Source organism: Oncorhynchus clarkii, chromosome 7 (genome assembly GCF_045791955.1).
Source record: "Oncorhynchus clarkii lewisi isolate Uvic-CL-2024 chromosome 7, UVic_Ocla_1.0, whole genome shotgun sequence".
In the NCBI taxonomy this organism is placed as follows: Eukaryota; Metazoa; Chordata; class Actinopteri; order Salmoniformes; family Salmonidae; genus Oncorhynchus; species Oncorhynchus clarkii.
In genome coordinates this window covers 30,888,489-30,915,053 of record NC_092153.1, presented here as the reverse complement: position 1 = coordinate 30,915,053, position 26,565 = coordinate 30,888,489, and the positions used below count along the sequence as shown (strand labels likewise).

At 43.7% G+C, this 26,565-nt stretch overlaps 2 protein-coding genes across 3 annotated transcripts in view; one reads left to right on the top strand and one right to left on the bottom strand.

Moving 5' to 3' along the window:
• The window catches only part of LOC139413186 (protein MTSS 2-like), a 124,184-nt gene that overhangs the window by 22,600 nt on the left and 75,019 nt on the right, over nucleotides 1-26,565 (bottom strand). For both annotated transcript variants that reach the window (XM_071160284.1, XM_071160285.1), the window contains exon 7: nucleotides 2,542-2,699. In XM_071160284.1, the coding sequence (XP_071016385.1) occupies nucleotides 2,542-2,699 (158 nt within the window). The remainder of the gene's footprint in view (nucleotides 1-2,541; nucleotides 2,700-26,565) is intronic.
• Nucleotides 11,235-26,565, top strand: part of LOC139412583 (RNA-binding protein Raly-like) — a 190,527-nt gene continuing 175,196 nt past the window's right edge. Inside the window, exon 1 of the mRNA XM_071159294.1 lies at nucleotides 11,235-11,351. The gene's annotated coding sequence lies outside the window, so the exon portion shown is untranslated. The remainder of the gene's footprint in view (nucleotides 11,352-26,565) is intronic.

Genomic DNA, 26,565 nt, shown 5'->3' with positions numbered 1-26,565 from the left:
TCAGGGTAATTGGTTTTTCAATACCGTCAAAACTATTACTTTCAAGTTTTTCCAATACATGTGTATATTTGTAGCTATTTATTTAGTAAATACCAGCAGTCAACTTGTGCAATACGTTAGGAGATAAAGCAGATCACATTATTTTGCATTTTGAAGCTTACTTAGTTCCCCAGAACTGTTGAGCCAGTCACATATTTGTAAATAAGACAAGGAGACAAAGCGGGAGCAGGTGAGTCCAGCTGCGTATTGACACGGGTGACGTTTTATATTGAAAGTTACTTTTTTTGCTTCAATAGAGTGATCAGGGAGGTGCAACTATACTTTTCCTTCACAGAACGTACATCACATTCAGCTGAAAATATCTTAATTTTCATCAGATGATAACAGAAGTACAAAGCTATTTCACTGGCAGCCGCACAAGTAAATGAGCTTACAATGAAAAAGCCTATGGAACTCCATAGGCCAGCATAGCTGACCTAAGCTGAAGATGAAAAAAAGAGTTACCTGGTGATATAAATGCTTCTTATAGTTCCTGGAATGTCCTTATACCATTACATCGCCATGGGCATGGTTTCCACATTTGGACCATTGGGGCGACGTGAAAGGCAGTCCTCCAGATCGCAAGGCATTATTGTTAAATATTGGAGTCTGGGCGTGCGATTAAGTTTCCCAGTTGCATAGTTTTTACATTTTATGCCAAACAGATATTGTGAGAGCAATAATAGGGCCAAAGCGTAGTTTACATAGAACATCACTTCTTCCAGGGCAATGGGGGCCACCATATTTCTCTATTCTCAGCCAGGGAGCGGAAGAGTTGTGTCTAAACCAATTTATACATTCAGCGAAATGATAAAGCTTGGAAATATAATTAAGATAGCCCTCCAGCATCTTTCCCTCTGTGTAAATGTGTTAATTTATTCTGGGATCTCTTACCTTTCTATTTACATTCTGAACATTCACTGTGGAGTTTATCCCAATAGCCGGAAGGGGGAGACATAGGAAGCATTGAGCTCACAAAATTTAACCAAGGCAATATATTAACTTTCACAATAGAAATTCTGCCGGTTAGAGCGACTGGAATGTTAAGCCATCTACTGTGGTCTGATTGAATTGATTTGAGCGATCTGTTTAAGTTTTGGGCAATGGTTTTATCTAAAATAAATATATTGATTCCTACATTTTTAAAATGGGAAATGATTGGGATTACATAAGAAGAGATGGGGTCCTGTGCTGGGTTCTTAAGGGGGAGTAGGTCAGATTTATTTTAAAACGTGAAATGGAGCTGAATTTGTCTATAATCTTCAAAGCATTCGGGAGAGATTGAGATACATTGTCTAGATAAAGTAAGATATCGTCAGCGAATAATGAGATGACGTGATCCATATCATTTAGAAATATTGGTGTAATTTCTTTGAATTGTAGCACCCATTCTCCCTCAGGAGGTTGAAAGGATTTGGCATGGCCCCTCAGAACTTTTACAGCTGCACCATCGAGAGCATCCTGGTTGTATCACTGTCTGGTAACTACACTGCCCTCGACCGGAAGGCCCTACAGAGTGTGTCGCGGGCAGCCCAGCACATCACTGGGGGTAAGTTCCCAGGATGTACATGGCAGGCGGTGTCGGAGAAAGTCCACCAAATATTGCCAGGCTCCAGCCACCCGAGAAATTGCCAGACTCCATGCTCTCGTCCGGCAGGCGGTACCAGTGTATCAAGGCTCAGAACAACAGACTCTTAAACAGTTTCTATCCCCTGGCCATAAGACTGTTAAATGGCTAACAGCTACTGCTCTCCCACAGTCTATCCCCAGTCTACCCACTAAGACAGCTTACACTCATGTTTTTTTTCTCTCTTATTTTTCTATTTTGATGTTGGGAAGGACTTGCAAGTTAAGCATTTCAATGTACTTGTGCATATGACAAAATTTAAAATACTGTCTACGTCACAAATGGAACCCTATTCCCTACATAGCGCACTACTTTTGACGAGAGCCCTATGTGGAACTGAGGCCTTGAGGCACTGACCGTCCAATCACCATCAAACATTGCCAGATTCACTCAAAATAGACTCTCTCTCATGTCAACAGCGTAAACAGCGTTGAACTTGCATGGTGTTACATCATGGGGTTCTGGGGCCTCCAACCTGTTCCAATCACTTAAACAGAAGCCAGAGACTTTTTATATGAAAATGGATCAACTTCAGCAGCTGAGCGTTCCAACTAGATCCTTGGGCCAGTCTAGGCCTAGGTAGTACTGACTGAGTCTGGGTCAGATGAGAGTATAAAGCCCTCATACACACAGTTTTTGCATGAATCATAAAGACTGATTCTGGATTATAATTATAATAATATCCACACCAAAAATACATATTTGGCATGGACACTGATTCTAGATGAGAGGATAACCACAGCACAGGTTTGACGTGAATACTGACTGATTCCGGATCAGATGAGACTATAACTAACTCATGAAAACATATTTGTCATGAACATAGACTGATTGTAGATCAGATGATAATGATAATATTATTATAACCTACTCACCAGCACAGGTTTGAGCATGCTGACAAAGGCACAGTAACGGCCCCTCTCTTCGATGAGCGCCCGGCACACGGCCCTCTTCTCAGTCTCCTCCAGCACAGCATAGCACACGTTCACCTCCTGCAGGGCGCTGTCCAGCTGCCCGCGCACCTCGTCCTTTCCTAGGGAAACACAGGGGGGAACCAAAGTTGACAGGCAGAGCAGACTGGCAAAATAACAGGCAAACAAAGCCAGCGGGCTGCTATAGCAAGTTAACAAAACTCAGGGTACAAAATGATGCCAGAAACACATTTGTTGAGGTGTGTGCATTTAAGTGATAATGCACGAGAAGACAGTGTTTGGAGGATATCCTGGCACGGGTGTTGCTAGGCCCGAAACCATGTCGATGGCAGGGAAACTGTGCCAATATATCCTCCAAACAACGGCTTCAAGGGCATTATCACTTTTATACAACTGGTTACCAATATATCCAAATAATGATTCACATTTTAATTAAAAAAGTTATTTTGATGAATTTATTAATACGATTTCATCCTTCCAAGAGATATAGTCCCGACACAAATCTAGGGTTGCTGGTCGTTCATTCAATTGGGTCCGTTTCCAGAGGCGCGACCCAGTCTTTTTGTTCTGTATCTATGGACGCGACTCAGTCGTTCGTTCTAAATGTTCTACTGCCATACTGTTAGGCAACGTTCTCATCGCTTGCTAGCTAGCCAACTACGGCTAATTTACGGTCATGTCAAACAGTGCAGCCAGAATAACGGCAAAGTAGCTGCATTTGTATTAGTTTAAACTGTTTTCTAGTGATATTTAACAATGAGCTAATGATGCGCGATTTCACCTGGCATAGAAAATGTGCTCTCTTGTCAGGACACTGTTGTTCAGAGGAACTAGCCACAGTTAACACAATCACTTCAAACTGAAGCTGGAAAGACTCCAAACTAGCAGCATTTCGTTTTCCCTGTTTGACATGTTATCCATAAAAATGTGGCCTATTCAGGATTTCGACTGGCAGAGAAAAGCTGCCTGCCTGTCTCGTTCAGACTCCTACACTTTCATTACTATGGAACAGCTGGATATATAATTCTGTATTAAAACGGAGACAGAGAGCAAGGTTTATACAAGTCTCTGCTATTGAAAACCAATTGCTAGTCTAAAAAAAGGGAGATCATGTCTAGATGCTTTTTCAAATTAAATCACATTTTATTTGTCAAATGTGCCGAATACAACAGGTGTAGTAGACCTTACAGTGAAATGCTTACTTACAAGTCCTTAAATAACCAACAATGCAGTTATGAGAAATACGTGTTAAGTAAAACATAGAAGTAAAAAATAATTAAAGAGGAGCAGTAAAATAATAATAGCGAGGATATATAGAGGGGGTACTGGTAGAGTCAATGGGCAGGGGGCACCGGTTAGTCGAGATGATATGTACAGTAGGTTGAGTTAAAGTGACTATGCATAGATTATAAACAGAATAGCAGCAGTTTAAAAGAGGGGGGCAATGCAAATAGTCTGGGTTGCCAATTGATTAGCTGTTCAGGAGACTTGGCACTCCTGTACCGCTTGCTCTGTGGTAGCAGAGAGAACAGTCTATGAGTAGAGTGCCTGGAGTGACAATTTGTAGGGGCTTCCTCTGACACCGCCTGGTAGAGGTCCTGGATGGTAGGAAGCTTGGCCCCAGTGATGTACTGGGCCGTAAGCACTACTCTCTGTAGTGCATACTGTAGTGCCTTGCGGTCGGAGGCCGAGCAGTTGCCATACCAGGCAGTGATGCAACCAGTCAGGATGCTCTCGACGGTGTCGCTGTAGAACTTTGAGAGTCTGAGGACCCATGCCAAATCTTTTCAGTCTCCTGAGGGGGAATAGGTTCTATTGTGCGCTCTTCACAACTGTCTTGGTGTGCTTGGACCATGATAGTTTGTTGATGTGGACACCAAGAAACTTGAAGCTCTCAACCTGCTCCACTACAGCCCCGTCGATGAGAATGGGGGCGTGCTCGGTCCTCCTTTTCCTGTAGTCCATAATCATCTCCTTTGTCTTGATCAGTGGATATCAAGTTTATGAATTGTCTGGCTGGGCTGATGAGACAGTGGACTGTGCAGTGAGATGGGACAGATGAAACAGGCATTTCAACATCATCGCTTTAGCCAGTGGTAACTTTCCTCTTAGTATCCCATTCTCATTGCTGGTCAGAGGTGTCTGTTATTTATCCCAAAACCTTTGAAGAGAAATTCAGACCGTGATTGAGAAACTAAAAATACATAGCTTGAGATAGCCAAAGCATAGTACCTGCTATTGCATACTTTTGCCACAAGAAAGCAGTATAACCTTGAAAATCACTTTGTTTTGAATATCCTGTGTTTTCTATACACTGAGCATACAACACATTGAGAACACCTGCTCTTTCCATGACAGACCTACCAAGTGAAAGCAATGATCCCTTATTGATGTCACTTGTTAAATACACTTCAAATCAGTGTAGATGAAGGGGAGGAGACAGGTTAAATAAGGATTTTTAAGCCTGGAGACAATTGAGACATGGATTGTGCATGTGGGCCATTCAGAGGGTGAATGGGCTAAGACAAAATATTTAAGTGCCATTTGAATGGGGTATGGTAGTAGTTGCCAGGTGCACCGGTTCTAGTCAAAAACTGCACCACCCAAAAGACATCCAGCCAACTTGACACAACTGTGGGAAGCATTGGAGTCAACATTGACCAACATGCCTGTGGAACACGTTCAACACCTTGTAGAGTCCATGCCCCAACACCAATAGGGGTGGAGCACCTATGTAAGAGGATACTACATAAGATACCACTCCTCTCCTCTTCAACTGTTGTGTCAGTGTGCTCTCTGGGAAGATGCATGCTGCAAGCCTGTCGAGAGCAGGAGATGAACCGGAGTGAAGGCCAATGGCGAGCAGCAAAACAGATGTGTGTGTTGACAAACGCTGTGTGGTATGCAAGGGGTCTATAAAGAGACTCTAGAGGGCGCGTGACTGCCTACTCATTTGTGTCCAGCTGCTATGACAACAGATTCCACATACACTTGGCTGTCAGGAAGAAAGGGAAGGGGGCTCTCGCTCTGACACATGCACCTCAATACATGCACCTCAAAACATACCTTCCTTATGCATGCATGCACGCACTTACCAATTACATAACACACACACGCACACAATAGGCTAACTGAATTCATTATCACATGTTTAAATGGGCTCAGAAAGAAATACAAAAGCTGTTGGAAAGAGGGATCCTAAGTCCCTATATAGTGCACAACTTTGACCACCAGCATGATCCCTGATTTCCTATTATGTGCTATAGTACCCAAAGCAGACAGCTCACAAGCCCTACACCCTCCAATAATCCTCTCAAAGACCAAGAAAATGGGTTCCAAATATAAAAACGCAAATGCGCTGGATCTAACGTTTCCAAAACACACACTTTTCTAAATCTTGGTTGTCGTCACTGATATTTTCACGGTTAGACTGGTAAAATAGGCAAGGGTGAAGGTGCAAGGTCAGATCAGATATGTTTTTGAGAGTTAACGGAATAAAAGACACCTCCATTTTACATTTGAGTCATTTTGCAGATGCTCTTATTCAGAACAAATTACAGTTAGTGCATTCATCTTAAGATGGCTCGGTGGACAACCACATATCACAGGCATAGTAAGTACACTTTTCCTCAATAAAGTAGCTTTCAGCAAAGTCGGAGCTAGAAAGTGGGGAGAGGGATTGAGGTGAGAAGGGATTACTTAGGATACTCTAAAAAGGAGGTAGGGTTTCAGGTGCTTTCGGGAAGATGGGTTGCGAATCTGCGGTCCTAAATTCAGGGGGAAGCTGGTTCCACCAGGGTGTCAGAACAGAGGAGAGCTTGGACTGGGCTGAGTGGGAGCTGGGGTGGGAGGGCCAAGAGACCAGAGATGGCAGAACGGAGTGCTTGAGTTGGAGTGTAGGGTTTGAGCATAGCCTGAAGGTAGGGTCGGGGCAGTTCCTCTTGCTGCTCTGTAGGCAAGCCCCATGGTCTTGTAGTGGATGCGAGCTTTGACTGGAAGCCAGTGGAGTGTCCGGAGGAGCGGGGTGACATGGGAGAATTTACTACGGTTGAAAACTAGGCGGGCTGCAGTATTCTGGATTAGTTGCAGGGATTTGATGGCACAAGCAGGGAGCCCAGCCAACAGCAAGTTGCAGTAGTCCAGACCAGAGATGACAAGTGCCTGGATTAGGACCTGCACCGCTTCCTGTGTGAGGTAGAGTCGTACTATACAGATGTTGTAGAGCATGAACCTGCAGGAGCGAGTCACTGCTTTGAAGTTGCCCTGAATGACAGGGTGTTGTCCAGCGTGAATCCAAGGTTCTTTGCACTCTCAAAACCGTGATGGAGAGGTCTTTGAGCGGGCAGGCCTTCCCTAGGAGGAAGAGCAGCTCTGTCTTGTCAAGGTTGAGCTTGAGATGGTTGACCAACATCCAAGCTGAGACATCTGCCAGGCATGGAGAGATGCATGTCGCCACCTGGATGTCAGAAGGGGGAAGGAGAAAAGTAGTTGAGTGTCATCCGCATTGCAATGATAGGATATGATGGAGATGAGTGACTTGGTGCCTAGAACCGAGCCCTGGGCGACACCTCTAGCGAGAATATGTGGTGTAGACAGATCCTCTCCACGGCACCTTATATGGAGCGGCCTACCGGGTAGGATGCACTCCAAGAGTGTGCACAGCCCTGAGAGGAGGGTCTGAAGGTTCACGGTATCAAAGGCAGTGGATAGGTCTAGGAGGATGAGAAGAGAGGAGAAAGACTCAACTTTGGGAGCGCTGAGAGCCTCTGTAATACAGAATAGAGCAGTCATGGTTGAGTGAACTCTTGAAGACTAACTGGTTAGGGTCAAGAAGATTGTTCTGAGGGCGAAATCAAGAGACAGCACTCTCAAGTGTTTTGGAAAGAAAAGAAAGGGATACAGGTCTATAGTTTTTGACGTCAGATGCGCAGAGTGTTGGTTTCTTGAGGAGCGGAGCGACTTGGGCCATTTTGAAGTCAGAGGGGATACAGCCAGTGGTCTGGGATGAGTTGATAAGGGAAGTGAGGAATGGGAGGTCTCCAGAGATGGTCTGGAGAAGGGTGGAGGATGGGATGGGGTTGAGTCGCAGAATTTCTTCTGGAGAGAAAAAAAAAAAGGTAGAGGAGTAGGGCAGTTCTGTGTGAGTGACCAGTGGACTCAATAGGCTGAGAGAATGAGGAGCGGATGTCAACCTTCTTTTCAAAGTGGTTGACAAAGTCATCCGCAGAGAGAGAGGAGAGGGGGTGGAGGATTAAGGAGGGAGAAGAGTTTCCTAGGGCTAGAGGCAGAAGCTTGAAATTTAGAGTGATAGAAAGTGGCTTCAGTAGCAGATACAGTGGAAGAGAAGGTAGAGCGTTGGGAGTGAAAGGATGATAGGTCCTCCGGAAGTTTAATTTTCCTCCATTTTCATTTAGCTACCTCGCAGCCCTGTTCTTTAAGCTCGCAAAGAGTCACCGAGCAGGGGAAGGGCTGAGCCCGCTGGAGGAAAGGTGACAGTGCGAGTCATATGATGCGGAAAGACAGGAGAGTAGGGTTAAATAGGCAGAATCAGGAGAAGGATAGAGATGAGAATTGTGACTGCGCATGACCCACTGGGCATGGAATTCAAATGAGCAGATGGACAGGTGAGAAAGGGAGATTATAGAAAATCTCCAGTTTGGAGAAATGAGGAACCCTGTGCCACCATCACAACCACCAGATGCTCTTGGACTATGAGAGAAAATGTAGCCAGATGAAGAGAGAGCAGCAGTGTTCTCTGGGGAGATCCATGTCTCCGTCAGGGCCAAAATGTCAAGGGACTGAAGGGAAACACAGGCTGAGATAAACTCAGACTTATTTACCGCAGATCAGCAGTTCCAAATGCTGCCAGAGACCCATAATTCCACAGGGGTTGTGCGTGCAGGGTACACTAAATTTGAAGGGTTACCGCTAACGGGTGGGGAGCGTTTGTAAAGCCTACAGGGAGAAGGGCGAAACAGGTATAGAAAACACACATTTTCCAAATAACTAGGTAAGATACTCAATTGAGAGAGTGGTGTGGAGCCTTCCTCTCTTTCCTTCCTCAAATAACTCTGCAGAATCGTCTTTGTTTCGGTGACGGTCTTAGTTTTGCCGACGAGCCCTCCACTGACACAACCGCCACTTACAGCTGCAGCTGAGAAACCAGGCCAGACTGAAATATTAACACTAATTGCCTAGCAGAGGTTGAGAGCACACCTCCCTGTACTAATTGCCTCCAATACAGCGACTGATTACCAAAACAAGTCGCAAATTGCCCTGCTCCTTAATCCTGGTTGATGTGTCAACAACTATCTGCAAATGATGAGCAGTCAGCAGTTCACACACCAAGTAGTAGGCTACTGGGAAGACAGGCCGCACTTAAAGTAGATGGCCCTAGCTAGCATAAAGACAGTACTAGACAACAGATAGACAACAAATGATACTTATCACTCCTGGAGATATCAGTAGTCTTCCAGCTATAAAATGAAACACACGCCTAACGTCCCCGACACCCTCTCTCTACTTCGTAGCTCCGACAGAGCAGCGCAAACGGCTAAGTCATGTTCATTGGGGCATAGAGCAGAAAACATTGAGACGTTTCTGTTTCACAACGGAAAGTGAAAATGTGCCTTTCTTGTTGGGCAAGTCCAGGTAAGTCACTTCCACGTTTAAATCTGTTTTATTCCGTTTGGTGCATAATGAACACGACCCTGTTAATGGGAGGCAGGATAGCACTTATTAGCCAAACACAGAAGAAATCCAGGTTCTGATCTGATTTAAGACTTTAAAAAGGACCTTCGGGCCAACCAGTTGTCAGGTGAGGAGAGATTTGGCCATCATATGACGGCGCCTTCTGAGAGAGGGAAGGGAAAAAAATACCTCTTCCTCGCTCCACTTTCCAGCCACGCCATCCAAAACACAAAGTATTCTGAATCTCTCCTCCCGTTTCTCTTTTGTTCAAATAAGAAACAGCTTTCGGCTGCAGATACCTGGTCTGCGTCCCAAACTGCACCCTATTCCCTATATGTGACCCGTTTCAGGAAACTACTTCATAGGAGAGCCGTTTCAATGTAAACTTTTTTACAATTTTTTTTAATCAAAATGCTTTTTTTTGCAGAAATGCCTTCTTGAACATGTGAACTTTCATGTGACTTAACAAACCTGTATGCCATATGTAAATATGAATAACATTGTAAATTACGAGCCTATTAAGCCACAGAAAGCGAGCAACCTTCCCGCTACTCATGATTGGCTGAGATAATGAGTGGGCTGGACATCGAGAAATCAAATCAAATTTATTTATATAGCCCTTCGTACAGCAAGCAATGCAGGTGTAGAAGCACGGATGAGTTTGGATTGGTCTGCCATATAGCACACTTCTGTCTATTTGAGCTGGTCAGTATGTGTAGGTAATCCTGTCGAACATTGCTTTTTTTTAAAATGTATCGCATAGTAAAACTTAACAAAATCCATTTCAATAGAATGGCACTGCAACAACTGTTTCAGAGCACTCTCGTCTGAGTGTACCAGAGCGCAGAATAACTTATGAATTTACAAACGCTCAACACCAGTTGAATATGGCCGGTGTCAGTAAACATCGGCAAAAAAGCATAATTAAATTGTTGCCAGGAGCACAGTTACTGGATAACATGAAAACAGCCTAACGAGCTCTTCTAGAGCGAGAAAAATGGTCAGAGTTTGGGTGGGGGCTAAAGCTTAAGATGATTCTTATGGCATTGCACATGGTATGAACCAGAATGACTTGACAACGGGCAAAGCAACCTGTACAAACAAAACGGAGACAGAGGAAGTCTTATTTAATTGAAAGTGTTTGCAGTCTGCCGTGAAGCATTCATCCATGTATACTGGTAAGAGTCCAGCTACAGATATTATACTTTTCTAATTTTGTCAAAAAGTTGTTTTCATTGCAAGTTAAAGCTAACTGTTAGTTAGCTAGCTGACGTTAGATGGCTGGCTCGCTAGCTAACATTACGTTCATTACTACACACAGAACATATTCTCAGAATGCCATTTCGCATTGCTAGTTATAGCCTAATGTTAGCTAGCTAACTAACATTGAACCTGTTTGGTTAACTATAGCTAGCTATGACAATTTGTTTTTATTGCTCGTACTCTATGGATTGAGATTATGGTTCATTGTTTAGCTAGTTAGCTATGTCTAAACAAAAGACCAAGTGAACGCTTTCTGTTAGCTAGCTGACAATCTGACAGTGATTACAGCTATGCATTGTATAATAATGCTAAAATATTTGCATCTGGAATTTCAGCATCAGTAGAACACGCCCGACTCTCCTCCACCAGTCAAACAAGAAAAATGGTCTAATGCCTCCCATCAAAAAAGGGGGGTCTCCTGAGTGGCGCAGCGGTCTAGAGGTGTCACAGCAGTCCCTGGTTCAAATCCAGGCTGCATCACATCCGACTGTGATTGGGAGTTCCATAGAGCGGCGCACAATTGGCCCAGCGTCATCCAGGTTTGGCCGTCATTGCGAATAAGAATTTGTTTTTAACTTACTTGCCTAGTTAAATAAAAAGAGAGCTGGCCCAAGCAAGCACAGGTTACACCTGAAGTATGAGGACTTGCAGCAAGTGGTGAACTTCAACAACTACGCAGAGGATAGTGCAATAGTATTACCAGGACGCCACCCAGGACACAAACACTTGGTGGAAAGCTGCCGCCATCCCATGTGACAAAAGCAGTATCAGTCTCTACAAGGAATCGATGACAACACTTGGTAAGAAAAGTGTTTTTTATGCCGCTGCTCACCCACGTTGCCTCTGATTATATGCATATAACTTCCCCATCTATCACTGATATTGTTCTTGTACATACTGTATATTTTATTTATATTGACACTATCTTTCTGATATTTCTACTATGCAAGTAACCATTTCGCTGTACTGTTTACACCTTCTGTAGAGAACCACCCACTTAACCTCTCTAGGGTATGTGGGACACTAGCGTCCCACCTGACCAACATCCAGTGAGATTGCAGAGCCCCAAATTCAAATACAGAAATACTAATTATAAAAATTCAGAAAGGATACAACTATTTTACATAGGTTTAAAGATGAACTTCTTGTGAATCCAACCACGGTGTCAGATTTTAAAAAATGCTTTACGGCGAAAGCCTACCTTACAATTATTTGAGAACATAGCCCAGCAGACAAATCATTACAAACAGTAACCAGTAGAAGAGTTACACAAGTCAGAAACAGAGATAAAATTAATCAATTACTTTTGATGATCTTAATATGATTGCACTCAGAAGACATTAATTTATTCAATAAATGTTCCTTTTGTTTGATAAAGTCTCTTTATATCCAAAAACCTCCGTTTTGTTTGCGTGTTTTCCTCAGTAATCCACAGGCTCAAACACAGTCACAACAGGCAGACAAGAATCCAAATTGGATTATCCGTAAAATTCATAGAAACATGTCAAACGATGTTTATATTCAATCTTCAGGTTGTTTTTAGCCTAAATAATCAATAATATTTCAACCGGACAATAACGTCGTCAATATAAAAAAGTAAACAAGGCAATCTTGGTCGCGCGCTGGGTCCACTCATTCCGACTGCTCTTACTCCCTCATTTTTCAGAATACAAACCTGAAACAATTTCTAAAGACTGTTGACATCTAGTGGAAGGCATATGAACTGCAATTTGAGTCCTGAGTCAATGGATACTGTAATGGCATTGAATAGAAAACTACAAAAGAAAAATCCTACTTCCTGAATGGATTTCTCAGGTTTTTACCTGCCAAATAAGTTCTGTTATACTCACAGACATTATTTTAACAGTTTTGGAAACTTTATTGTTTTCTATCCAAATCTACTAATTATATGCATATCCTATCTTCTGGGCCTGAGAAGAAGGCAGTTTAATTTGGGCATGCTTTTCATCCAAAATTCCAAATGCTGCCCCCTACCCTAGAGAAGTTAACAAGATGTGGCTGTGGCTTATAGCATTTCTTTCACATGACCCATCAATTTAGACAAGTGTGTCTGGATAGGCGTCATCTAATATTTGCAACATATTGTTTTTTTATCTAGACACTCAGTTTACCTGGAATTTTTCCTTATTGTAGGCTACTACTTTTAGTCTTACTACAATACTCACTGTTAAGCACATGACGTCACATGTGAATCCTTAAAGAGATGGGTGAGGCTGGCTTAAGAGGGTGAACAATGCTGAATGGGTGTAGACAAAGAAGAGCTCTCCAGTAGGTACCAAAACATTCAAAGGCCATTTTCTCAAAATTGAGGTTACAACAATGGGAAAGCAGAATGACTTTCCCATTGTTAATCAAAAATTCAGTGTATGATATGCCATTTTGTAGCCGTGTCTCTGCTTTTATCCAATGTAAAAAAACACAATTTCAAATTTTGCTACATAAGACTGAATCACAGTGGTCGGTCACATATACAGAAGTGCACTACTTTTGACCAGAGTCGTAGTGCACTACATAGGGAATGGGGTGCCATTTGGGAGGCAGAGCTGGGCTTTTCGGAGTGCAAGCTTTTGAAAATAAAATGGCACTGGGAATGCGTTTCCAACATTCCACTGTGTAGAGGAAAACACGGAAGCTGGGTGCAAGAGGCAACGGGGCCAGACGGTATTGTGTTCTCAGAGCATGCACACAACAGATGGCAGGCATATTTAGTTAGTTATTTTCAACCGCTCCTTGTCCCAGTCTGTAATCTCCATGTCTTAAACTGACCATCATCATTCCTGTTCCCATGAACACTAAGGCTTCCTGCCACAATGACTACCGCCCTGTAGCACTCATCTGTAATCATGAAGTGCTTTGAAAGGCTGGTTATGCCACATCAACTTGAATATCCCAGACCCAATTCAATTTGCATACCGCCCCAACAGATTCATGAGACGACACAATCTCAATTGCAGTCCACACTGCCCTCAACAAACTAGATAAGAGGAATACCTGTGATAATGCTGTTCATTGACTACATATCAACGTTAAACAATATTTGCCTCGTCACAAAGCTTAGGACCCTGGGACTGAACCCCTCCCTATGTAACTGGATCCTGGACTTCCTGACGGGCCGACCCAAGGTGGTGAGGATAGGCAACATTCCCTCTACCACACTGACCCTTAACACAGGGACCCTACAGGGGTGTGTGCTTAGTCCCCCTCCTGTACTCCCTGTTCACCCACGACTGATTGGCAAAATACGACTCCAACATCAAGTTTGCTGACGACGCGACAACGACTGATCACTGGCGATAAGACAGCCACAGGGAGGTGGTCAGTGTGGTGTTGGGACAACAAACACTCCCTCAACGTCAGTATGAACAGGGAGCTGGCAAGCACTCAAGGCTACACTGGTTGAGGTCTCCCAGTATTATGACTGGTGCATCTGGGTGTTTTTGCTGGCAAGCATGATACTGGGAGACCTCAACCATGCTTGCCAGCAAAAACACCCAGACACACCAGTCATAATACTAGGAGAACTCAACCAGTGTAGCCTTGAGTGCTTGCCAGGATTCTGCCAAATCGTCGAAGGCAACACCAGGATGGGGAATATTTTGGGCAAGTGCTATGTCAACATCAGACTCCTACACCACCCGTATTAAACCACCAATCTCCAACTCTGACCACAACGCTATCCAGATCACCCCTGTCTACAGGACAAAGCTAGAGAAGCAGACAAGTGAGAAAGACAGTCAGAGTGTGATGCTAGGTGCTTCTGCTGTTTTGTAACGAGGGACATAGGTAACACAGTCAAACTCCCTTGGGAGATGATGATCTAAGAGTAAGGCACAGAACCTCCATCCATTTGGACAGCAGGTAGCCTAGTGGTTAGAGCGTTGGACTGGAAAGGTTGCAAGATCAAATCCATGAGCTGACAAGGTACAAATCTTATTTTCAATGACGGCCTAGGAACAGTGGGTTAACTGCCTTGTTCAGGGGCAGAACGACAGATTTTTACCTTGTCAGCTCGGCATTTGATTTTGCAACCTTTCGGTTACAAGTGGAGCTGCAGTGGAGCAGGACGAGAGCTTCAAGTTCCTTGTTTTCCAAATCATTTAAAATGGTCCCCACACAGTCGTGAAGGTGTGATAGCGCCTCTTCCCCCTCAGGAGGTTGAAAAGGTTTGGCATGGGCCCCTACATCCTACAAAAATAATACAGCTGTACCAACTAGGACTGGCTGCATCACCTGGTATGGCAACAGCTCAGCCCTGGATCACATGGTGCTACAGAGGGTGGTGCGGACAGCCCTGGGAGTCACTGTGGCTGAGCTCCCTGCTACCCAAGCCATAGACTTGTCTCTGCTTCAACACAGCAAGCGGTACATCAAGTTTGACACCAACAGGCTCCTGAACAGCTTCTATCCCCAAGCCTAAATTAATTTATGAAATTGCTTCTTCCAATTATTGATAAGCATTCACCTGTTAAGAAACCAACTTAAAATTATTAAGGCTCCATGGATTACTGAGGAATTGAAACATTTTATGGTTGGAAGAGTGGCTAATATGTCTGGCTGCACATCTGACTGGCTGTCTTACTGCAAATTGAGAATTTAATGGGACTAAACTCAACAAAAAGAAGAAACTGTATATGAAGCCAAGATCAATGATGTAAAGAATGATGGAAAAACAGAGCACTTTAAATTAAATTATGGGCAGAAAGACAAATTCAACTCCACCTTTTCATCAAATCAGATTGCTGATTCATCACAAAACCATTTGATGTTGCCAATTATTTTAACGATTACTTAATTGGCACATTTAGGCAGGAAATGCCAACAACGAACAGTGAGCCATTGTACTCATGCATAAAACATTTCAATAATGAAAGAAAAACATTAAGTTGTAATTTTGTTAGTGTGGGAGAGGTGGAAAAATAATTGTTATTGATCAATAATGACACCTGGCCTTGACAACTTAGATGGAAAGCTACTGAGGATGGTAGCTGACTTTATAGCCACTCCTGTCATATCTTTAATCTGAGCCAAGAGGAAAGGCCTTGTCCTCAGGCCTGGAGGGAAGCCAAAGTCATTCCACTACCAAAGTGTTTTTTTGACACTACACAAAGCAAGTCCTGCAGGCTCTCCTTTTATCTTATCTTGATTATTGTCCAGTCATATGGTCAAGTGTTGCAAAGACAGACCTAGTTAAGCTGCAGCTGGTCCAGAACAGAGCGCACAACTTTCTCTTTATTGTCATCAGATGGCTGATATTAATACTATGCATGCCAGTCTCTCTTGGCTAAGTTGAGTAAAGACCACATTACTTCTTGTTTTTATAAGAAACATTCATTTCTTGGAAATTCCAAATTGTTTGCGTAGTCAACTGACACAGTACTGACACACACACATTTACCCACCAGACATGCCACCAGGGGTCTTTTCACAGTCACAGGTCCAGAACAAATTCAAAGAAACATACAGTAATAATACAGAGCCATGAGTGTATAGAACTCCCTTCGATCTCATATAGAGCAAGTGAACAGCAAACCAAATAAACATAATAAAGCAACACCATGTGACCTACTGGTTGTGTGTATTTACTTATTTTATTTCACCTTTATTTAACCAGGTAGGCAAGTTGAGAACAAGTTCTCATTTGCAACTGTAACCTGGCCAAGATAAAGCACAGCAGTTCAACACATACAACAGAGTTACACATGGAGTAAAACAAAACAGTCAATAACAATAGAAAAAAGAAAACAAAAAGTCTAAATACAGTGTATGTACTGACATGTATGTGTAACTGATGCACGCACACACGTTAATGTTTTTGAAATGTAAATTGTAAAGTCTTTTGTCTGTCTTTTTCATTATGTGTCGGACCCCAGTAAGACAAGCTGTCGCCATTGCCATTGGCTAATGGGGATCCTAATAATCAAATCAGTCTCCCAAATTGTGAGTGAGGTATTTCAGACATAATTATGCACCATAGCGGTATTTTAAATATTCGTGCAGAATTAAACCGATGACGCCATCGGTTGATTGAACCTGCTGTCCAATCTAAAAATGAGTCAAAAACGAGTCATGTTTTGTAGCAATTATTGTGGCATGTGTGTTTTGCCGATTGCACCATCACGCTAGCAGCGAGTAGATATGATTGCCCTTGTTCATTAGGAACATCGTTAAGACAAGTCTAATGGCTCTGCCACAGGCTATCTAGGTTGACTCATTTTCCATGACTTTGAAAAGACTACAGCCTGACAGGAGCCCTACTTCCTTGTCCAATTGTGTTCCCACCCTCAAAGCTAGGCTTTTCAAAACGCTGGTGGTACTAGTTTTTACAGGGTCACGGGAACTATGTTACTGTGCAATGTCTGAGATTGCTAAATAATTACAGTGGCTGCTTTTTCCAAGAAGAGTATACACTGAAGAAGAGTTGAGACAGTGAGAATAAGAATTGTGAGACCAGCAAGCAGCGGCCGCTACAACCGCCACTCCTGAACCTGGGGAGCCACAGTCAGACGCCGACTGGTAGTGAGCACCTATGCGGGTTCTGTACAGCCACGCCAACAGAAGAGGAATGTCTGTGCTGCAACAAATTCGACTGCGGACTGTTCTAACTGGAGAAGGTCACTTCAGACCCCATGGATCATGTGTGTGTGACAGACCATCGAAGTTTATACGCACAGATAGAGGGGTGCTGGAGACATTCTTCAGAACCTCCAAGATCAAGTTGCAGCAGCAGCCAACACAATCTGAACCAGTAGGGCAAATGACAAATGAGTAAGTGGCTTTGCTGTCAGTAGCTGGCTAGCAATATAAGCTCTCTTTTTACGAGTCAGTGTTGTTCAGTACAACTTTGATAGAGTCGGCCATAATGGGGCTTGCTAGTACCACAAGCCAAGCTAGCTAGCTTTGTTTGCTATACCCAAAATGTACTATAGCCTAACTTTAAAGCTAGCGAGCAAGCTTAGCTAGCCCGGTAGCTAGCCTAGTTAGCCTCCAATATTTTGACGACTCATAACTAATAACGTAAACTCACTTTTGTACATCGCCCTGGTCCGTACAATTTACCTTCTTTTTGCACCCAAAAAACGTAATACTTCCAGATCAACTGCAATATCAATACCATTGTAAAGTACAATTTCTCCCCTTTCAAACTAAATTAATGATGAGACCTTCATGATGCCCATCTCTGCATAATTCAAGGCGGCAATGATCTCCGTCGGGTCTTTTTTTTGTTTTTTAAATGTCGGGTGGGGAGCGAAGGTTACGAAGTTGAAATTCATTCAATTGAAATTAATTCACTAGGACCTAATCTACGGACTCTCAGCGCACTCGTTACAATAGGCTAAATGTTATATCATCCAGACAGTTCCCTTTTGAAACATAACCTGGTTTAAATCTCCTCTCCCAGATGAACATCATGGCACTGGTCTTTGGGCTATAAAGAGGACCTTCTAAACCAGGGGTCTCAAACTCACGGCCTGCAGGTCAAAAGCAGACCGCAAGCCAATTTAAAGCGGCCCATGGTTGGCCCTGGCTGTAAACCAAGGTTGTGGCTAAGGAAGCTAGTTTGGTTAGAGGAGCAAAGAGATTAGAGAGCGGTTAAAGGGCACCCTGACCCAGCTGATGTACATCTCACCCTCATGGCTCATTCAGACACATGGCCTATTTCTACAAGAGGAATGACGCTGGAGTTCAAGAGTCAGGGCTAAACATTGTTGGATTTTATTGCGCGTCTCTTTTTTAACTTCAAAAGGACAGTAGTTAACTAGTCAGTGTGTCTTTAAACATTGCATGTGACAGAGACACATCCTAGAAAGACAAAGCCTTGAACTATAACGTGGCCTTCCTTAAATGGACACTTTATTTCTATCGCTCTGACAGTGAGTCTTGGCTGTTGCTGCTACTACACTATGCTGGTGGGGTCATTTGCTGAAGCTCGCCCGACCATTAGCCTTATTTTCCAGAGAAGCGCTCCGTTTCAACGCCCCTCAATGAATCCTTTTTAGGGATAGGCAGGGAGCGAGAGATGTACACTGCCAAGAAGAATCATGGGACCAACAGACTGACCACGCTACTGAGAGAGAAGACACAAAATGCAAGAAACAGTAAAAAAGCACAGGGAAGGCAATAAGTATTAATTCAGTTCAGGCGTGATGGTGATCATATCAGCCGGCCTTGAGTTGTCAAACACCTTCGGACTTCAGAGGAGTTAGAATCCAGCATTGTGAGGGTTTGTGGGTTCAGGGTAGAGGTCTTCAACTTGGGCCCGTTCCAAAATGGACCTGGGGCTTTCCCACCCGGATCCGATATGCATAATTTATTAGAGATAGATAGACCCATTCCGAAAGGACCGGAGGACAACTAGACCCATTCCATTAAGAACCTGGTAGGTTCTCGACCCGGTCCGATCAGAGTGAGGGAACCAGCAGAAAAGGAATTTAAGTGGATAATGCACGAGGAGGGAGAGGGGCCGTACTGTGAGCGAGGCTGTAGCAGCAAAATGTGGAGAAATTAAAGTGGCGTGAATACTTTCTGAAGGCACTGTATGTTTGCCATCCCTCGCTCCAGACTAATATTTTCCCCTTGTGGCACTGGTGCCATAACTTTTTCAGTGGGTGGCACCAGACCATGATTTGGTCACACCCCCACGCAATAGAAAACATTTGTTATCATCTTATAAAGTAATTCACAGTGCTTAAATTAGAGGTAATAGACTACTGAGACTGCATTAAAAAAATAACATGTCTATGCAGGAATGCTTGATTCAAGATTTTGTTGCTACCTAATCCAGTGATTGTCATTAATATTTGGTTGTATTATTTTACTGAATTTTCTGAATATTGTTGTTTGTTCAATACAGATGAATTTGCCTACATATTGTGCACTAATATCATACGGTAATTTAATTCCCTACCTGAGTAAGAGAAAACTCAAAACATATTAGCTAGATTGCTAACTTTAAACATAATACCCACTGCTGGTAGCTATGTATTGATCTAAAAGTAAGTTCAATGTGCTAAAAAAAAAACAGTTTTGGCTACCTAGGCCAGTGGATCCCAACTGATGGGCTTTGAGAATCTCAGGTGTGCAGTAAAACTTTTCCTCATTTTGATAATTTTTTTGAACACTCACTTCTAAATGTGACCTGTGGAATGCCCATGGAATTTTATCTTGGGAGCACTAGTGCTGGTCAGATAATACAGATGTAACCATGTTCCATTTAATGTATCGTTGTTTCAAGTCAAGTATGCTCAGGCTATTACATTTATCATTTGAGGGGCGCACATCACAAGCAAAGATATTTGTATAATTTGACTTGGTCTGTGGAAATCATTAGCACAGGCAAGTCTGATTAGGCTTAGCCAGAGTCATTTACTTCTTATGGATCTAGGCTTAGCTACACCACAACCTCTGCCATAGAAACAAACAGAGCATGGCTTTGGGTCTGTGGTTGTGCCTTTCCAATGCAGAAAACCACTCGTCTGTAAAGACTTATTTTAACGGAGCTATATTTTAGCTCCGTATCTCAAAGCCGTATCAAATACACTATATATACAAAACTATGTGGACACCCCTTTTCCTTTCAACGTGGCACCGTCATAGGATGCCACCTTTCCAACAAGTCAGTTTGTCAAATTTCTGCCCTGCTGGAGCTGTCCCGGTCAACTGAAAGTACGGCTATTGTAACGTGGAAACGTCTAGGAGCAACAGATCAGTCGCGAAGTGGTAGGCCACACAAGCTCTCTGGAGTGATGAATCACGCTTCACCATCTGGTAGTCCGAGGTCTTAGAGAAAATAAATGTTACGTGGTGGTACAAATATTCCAGAAGGGGGGCCCATTTCAAACGTAACCAGGATGTAAGTTATTGCAAAAAAATCAAAATACCTGCCATAATAGCTGGTATTTGACAATAAAACTGTTATGCAACATTTGGTACAAACACCCCTCAGAGAATATGAACAAATCCTAGAAGCAGTGGTCATTGCAAACTTAACCAGGAAGCAGAATTCTAAATGGCCCTAGTCATGTTTAAAATAGCTCATTAAGTGACATTTTCATAGAATAACATAACATTAAGTAATAATACATAAGGTGTAAACCTTGAAGCGGCAATCAGAAGTTGAAACAAAGTGTCTTCCACGCCCGTTTCAGTAAAAAGAGGGATGGGGCTGGATGCAAGGACTGACCATATATGATACAAAAATTCAAGTTAATGTTTTGAGGCTGTACTTTTACTTTGTTTGCAAACATTGGAGTAAAACAAGCTTATATTTTGGGTTCTGATGGGGTATGACAGTTGAACTTGAGGCATTCATCAGTTTTATTCTCCAAGAATCAAAAATAGATGTAGCAGATTGATTAGTGGAGAAAAAGACTTTGCGCCCTGGTTCACATGTTCTATCACAATGGCATAATGCAGTGCATGATAATCCAGCATCGTGGCATCGACCCTTCCGAAATCAGAGGGGCAACCTTTGGCAGCCTTTAGAGTGTCCTTAAAGATGTCCAGGAATAAACTGTTTTAGCCCCTCCAAATATTTCTGGTGAAGGTGGATTCTATGGTTTTCAGACTTGTTGACCAAATGCTTGTTTGGTAGACTGCTCGGTTTGAATGTTGCAGCAGTGCAGCCTGTGTTGTGGGGAGGGATGGGGGGTGTTCTCCATTGAGAATGGCTTCAGTATAACAGAACTGATATTGCAGGCGAAAGCCTGAGAAAAATCCAATCAGGAAGTGACTCTTATTTTGAAACCTCGTGCGTTCCTATGCCTCCCTATTGAGCATTGAAATGGATATCAACCAGATTCCTTTTTATATGGCTTCCCTAATGTGTCTACAGTCACAAGACATAGTTTCAGGCTTTTATTTTGAAAAATTAGCGTGAACGACAACATTGCGTCAGTGGTCAGCTGGTGGCTCTCCGAGTGCTTTGTGCATAATAGACAAAGGCGGCCATTGCTCCTCTCGCTCCTACTAAGAAGCCAATTGTCCCGGTTGATATATTATCGAATAGATATTTGAAAAACACCTTGAGGATTGATTATAAAAAACATTTGCCATGTTTGTCGATATTATGGATCTAATTTGGAATATTTTTCGGCATTTGTTATTGACCAAATACTTATTTTCCACCATATTTTGCAAATAAATTCATTAAAAATCCTAATGTGATTTTCTGGATTTTTTTTTCCTCATTTTGTCTGTCATAGTTGAAGTGTACCTATGATGAAAATTACAGGCCTCTCTCATCTTTTTAAGTGGGAGAACTTGCACAATCGGTGGTTGACTAAATACTTTTTTGCCCCACTGTACATATGAGATGAGTAATGCAAGATATGTAAACATTATTAAAGTGACATTATTAGTGACTAGTGTTCCATTTATTAAAGTGGCCAATGATATCAAGTCTGAAGGTAGGCAGCTGCCTCCCTCCCTTGACAAAAGCTGTTTTTCAATCTCTCTGTCGCAGCTTTCATGCACCTGTACTGACCTCACCTTATGGATGGAAGCAGGGTATACAGGTAGTGGCTCGGGTGGTTGTTGTCCTTGATGAGCTTCTTGCCCTTCCTGTGTGATCGGGTGTTGTAGGTGTCCTGGGGGGGCAGGTGGTTTGCCCCCGGTGATGCGATGTGCAGGCCGCACCACCCTCTGGAGAGCCCTGTGGTTGTGGGAAATGCAGTTGCTGTACCAGGCGGTGATACAGCCCGACAAGACGCTCTCAATGGTGCACCTGTAAAAGCGTGAGGGTTTTCGGTAACAAGCCACATTTTTTCAGCCTCCTGAGGTTGAAGAGGTGCTGTTGCGCCTTCTTCAGCACACTGTCTGTGTGCATGGACCATTTCAGTTTGCCGGTGATATGTACACGAGGATCTTAAAACTTTCCACCTTCTCCACTACTGTCCCGTTGATGTGGATAGGGGGGTGCTCCCTTTGCTGTTTCCTGAAGTAAACGATCATCTCTTTTGTTGACATTGAGAGGTTACTTTCCTGACACCACGCGCCAAGGGCCCTCACCTCCTCCCTGTAGGCTGTCTCGTCGTTGTTGGTAATCAAGCCTACCACTGTAGTGTCGTCTGCAAACTTGATGATTGAGTTGGAGGCGTGCATAGCCAAGCAGTCGTGGGAGAACAAGGAGTACAGGAGAGGGCTGAGAACACACCCTTGTGGGTCCCCAGTGTTGTGGATCAGCGGAGTGGAGATTGTTTCCTACCTTCACCACCTGAAGTGGCCCGTCAGGAAGTCCAGGACCCAGTTGCACAAGGTGGGGTTGAGACCAAGGGTCTCAAGCTTAATGATGAGTTGAGGGTACTATGGTGTTGAATGCTGAGCTGTAGTCAATGAACAGCATTCTTAGATAGGTATTACTCTTGTAGCGGTATTTATTAGAGAGGGGTAAAGAAAGATTTTGTTCGGGCGCCAGGCAGGTATTAACCATGCCGAAAGGAAAAGAGTAGAATAGAGAGAGTACCACTACCAGACCCACACACATCAGCAGAAGAGACCGCCTAGAGGGTAGCCTGTTTCCCAGATAGCCAGTGGAGAGAAAAAAGAATACACACCATATAAAACCCACATCACAGCACAGGGGTAACCCAAACAAGAATACCTCATACAATAATACTAATACTAATAATGGCAGAGCAATTCAACAGCAACTTAATACAAGAACGAACCCAGTCATCAACATAGGATTTGCAATAATCTGTATTATTTTCTAGTGGATGAGTGCAGAGGGTATGAATGTGGGGGGGTGTTCAACACAACAAAGGCCTTAAAAATGTCCACAGTCTTCTCGGACACATGTCATTAGTACATCTCAATACAGTTCACATAACAATACACAACTTGCAAGCAACCCTTTTAACTAAAATGTCCAAATACTTCTGGCAGGGCAATAATAGTCCAACTCTAATGAGAAGTGCATTGGAAAAATAGAGAGTCTGTTGCAGGGTAAAGCACTGGGACGATAGAGGGAAGAGAAAAAGAGAAAGAGAACAAGAGAGATCTTAGCTGTGGTCTTCAGGCGTGCAGGTGTACTGTCTGACTGTCCGATGGTTTGTTGGTTTGTATGTTAAAGCTTCGCAACAATGTTGCTACTAATCCATGCGATCCATAACGGGCGTGGTCCCAAACGAAAACAACCACGACCTAGAGCGATTACACCGATGATTGAGTTAAACACTCTATAAACTACACACGCTGAAAACAAACAAAACTTCTGCAGCACAGCACACACAATCAAACTGTCGCGCCACCAAAGAGCCCCTCCCCAAAGAGCTGAATGAGCTCTCTTCATTTCCTCCTTCCTTACTGCTCATGCGCTCTTAAAGTGGCAGTGCACGGTGAAGGCTCCGTGCAGATTTCGCCACACTCCTCCCCCCATGAAAATCAATGCCTGTAGAAACAGAGAGGATGCAGGCTTTGACAGGTTCATATTCCTGCTACACAAAACCAGGGAAGTCCTCCTCAGAGTCCTCCACAAAGAGGTCCTGCAGGTTTTGCTTTTGCCTGCGATCCAGCTCTTCTGCCGTAGGGTAGCAGGGCTTTAGGTCAACAACATGCACTGTCCGGACATCTTCCCCAGTGTCCTCCAAACAGACCAAGTAGTTCACTGGTCCCAACTGCTGCACTACACGGTATGGACCTTTCCATCTCAAAGCTAGCTTGGCAGTGAACTTCTTAGATGCCTTTGACAGATGATGTGAACGTACCTAGACACGAGACTGGGGTGGAAAACACACGTCTTGTCTATGTTTGTCATAGTTTCTCAGCTGTCGTTGTTTGGCTTTGGTTTTGCTGGCCTTCACTCTGGCTAGCAAGGTGTGGTGGTGTTGTACAGCATCAAACGCTGGGCAGTCAGGTGAAACATTCGAACTTTGCAAGACCCTGTCCATTGGACCTTTTAGTGGTCTTCCCAGGTGGAGTTCGGCGGGAGTGACCCCAGAAGTCTCCTGCACGGCAGAGTTCAGTGCAAAGCGAAATTCTGGAAGATGCTGATCCCACCTTGTGTGCTGATCCCCCACGAATGAAGCAAACATCCCCTTCAGGGTTCGGTTTACCCTCTCGGTCAGGTTGGTCTGAGGATGGTAGGCTGTGGTCAGCTTGGCAATTACACCCCAGTAGGTACAGAGCTCTTTGTATATTCCTGATATGAACTGCGGACCTCGGTCAGAGAGGATTTGGTCGGGAATTCCCGAATCTGGTAAAAACCTCCCTTCGCAGAATTAGAGCAATGGCTGATGCAGTGGCTTTGCGGAGGGGAAACAACTCCACCCAGTGTGTGTAGTAGTCCACTACCACCAATAAAAATTCATTCCCCCGGCTGGGAGGAAAAGGTCCCATGAGGTCAATTCCCAACATTTCATTTGGATGGTTCACTACGGTCTGCTGCATTTTCCCGGCAGGTCTGCCAATGTCTGGTTTGTATTTCTGGCAGACTTCACACTGCTGTACAAACTTCCGGGTATCAACCCACATGCCTGGCCAGTAAACCACCTCTTGTAGTCTTCGATAAGTTTTAAAAACTCCAAGATGGCCACTCATGGGATTGGCATGATAAGCTTGGATTATCTGGTCACACAATGTAGAGGGAATGAAGACGCGATAATGGGTGCTGTGTATTCCATCTTCTCTTGGAGTTTTTCGATACACTTTATCCTGAATTATGCTATACTTATCATTGAAGCGACTCTTGGAGTCTTCTTCAGACAGACTCTTGTGGATCGCCATGATGGCAGCATCCTTCTGCTGTGCTCTCCATACACTCATCATCCAGAGGAAAGGAATCATCCAGACATTTAGCGGTAGTATAAGTACTGCACAAGGGAGGACAAACATTGGCAGTCTCTGTAATCCGAGAAAGGGCATCTGGTACAACGTTCAGTTTTCCTTTGCGATACTCAATGATGAAGTCAAACTTCTGCAATCTGATAGACCAGCGAATAAGACGGCTGTTGGTCTTGCCTGATGCCATAACCCACTGCAGAGCAGCATGGTCTGTGACAACGGTGAAGATCTTTGCCTCCAAGTAGTAGCTCCATTTCTCCAAAGCCCAGACCACAGCGAGGCACTCCCTTTCAGTCGTTGAATAATTCCTCTCGGCTGAATTAAGGGTGCGACTTGCATAGGCAAGAACTTCTTCTGTTCCAAGTCCTGTTTGTTGAGCCAAGACTGCTCCAAGTCCTGTTTGACTTGCATCCGTGTACACAATGAAATGAGCATTCAGGTTAGGATGTCCAAGCACTGGAGGAGTAATTAGACTGTTTTTGAGTGCTTCAAATGCACCTTGGCATGCAGGGGTCCATTGGAATTTCACACCTTTCTTCTTAAGGTGGTTGAGGGGTTCGGCTACCTTTGAAAAATCAGGCACAAACCTGTGGTACCATCCAGCCATACCCAGAAACCGCTGAACAGCCTTGAGGGATGTGGGAATTGGGAATTCCTGCACGGCTGCAACTTTGGCTGGATCTGCATGGATACCTTCAGCATTAACCACATGACCAAGGAACTTGAGTTCTGGCAGACAGAAACGACACTTCTTCAAGTTCAAGGTCAAACCTGCAGCCTTTAGTCTGCCGAAGACGGACTGAATGTCTTGCAGATGATCCGCAACAGAGGAGGAGTAGATTATGATGTCATCCAGATAAACAAGACAATTTCTACCCCTCAGATCTCCCAGGACAGTCTCCATCAACCTTTGGAAGGTTGCTGGAGCATTCTTCAAACCAAAAGGCATGACTTTGAAGGAGTACAAACCAGCAGGGGTGACAAAGGCAGTCTTGTCCTGACTAGCGTGATCCATTGACACCTGCCAATAGCCACTGTTCAGATCCAGATTACTAAAGATGGATGCTCCTGCCAGAGATTCCAGTATGTCATTTATGTTTGGTAGAGGGTAGGCATCACTTTCTGTTATGGCATTCGGCTTCCTGTAGTCCACACAGAATCGATATCCACCATCTTTCTTAGGAATCAGGACAACCGGAGAAGCCCATCCGGAAA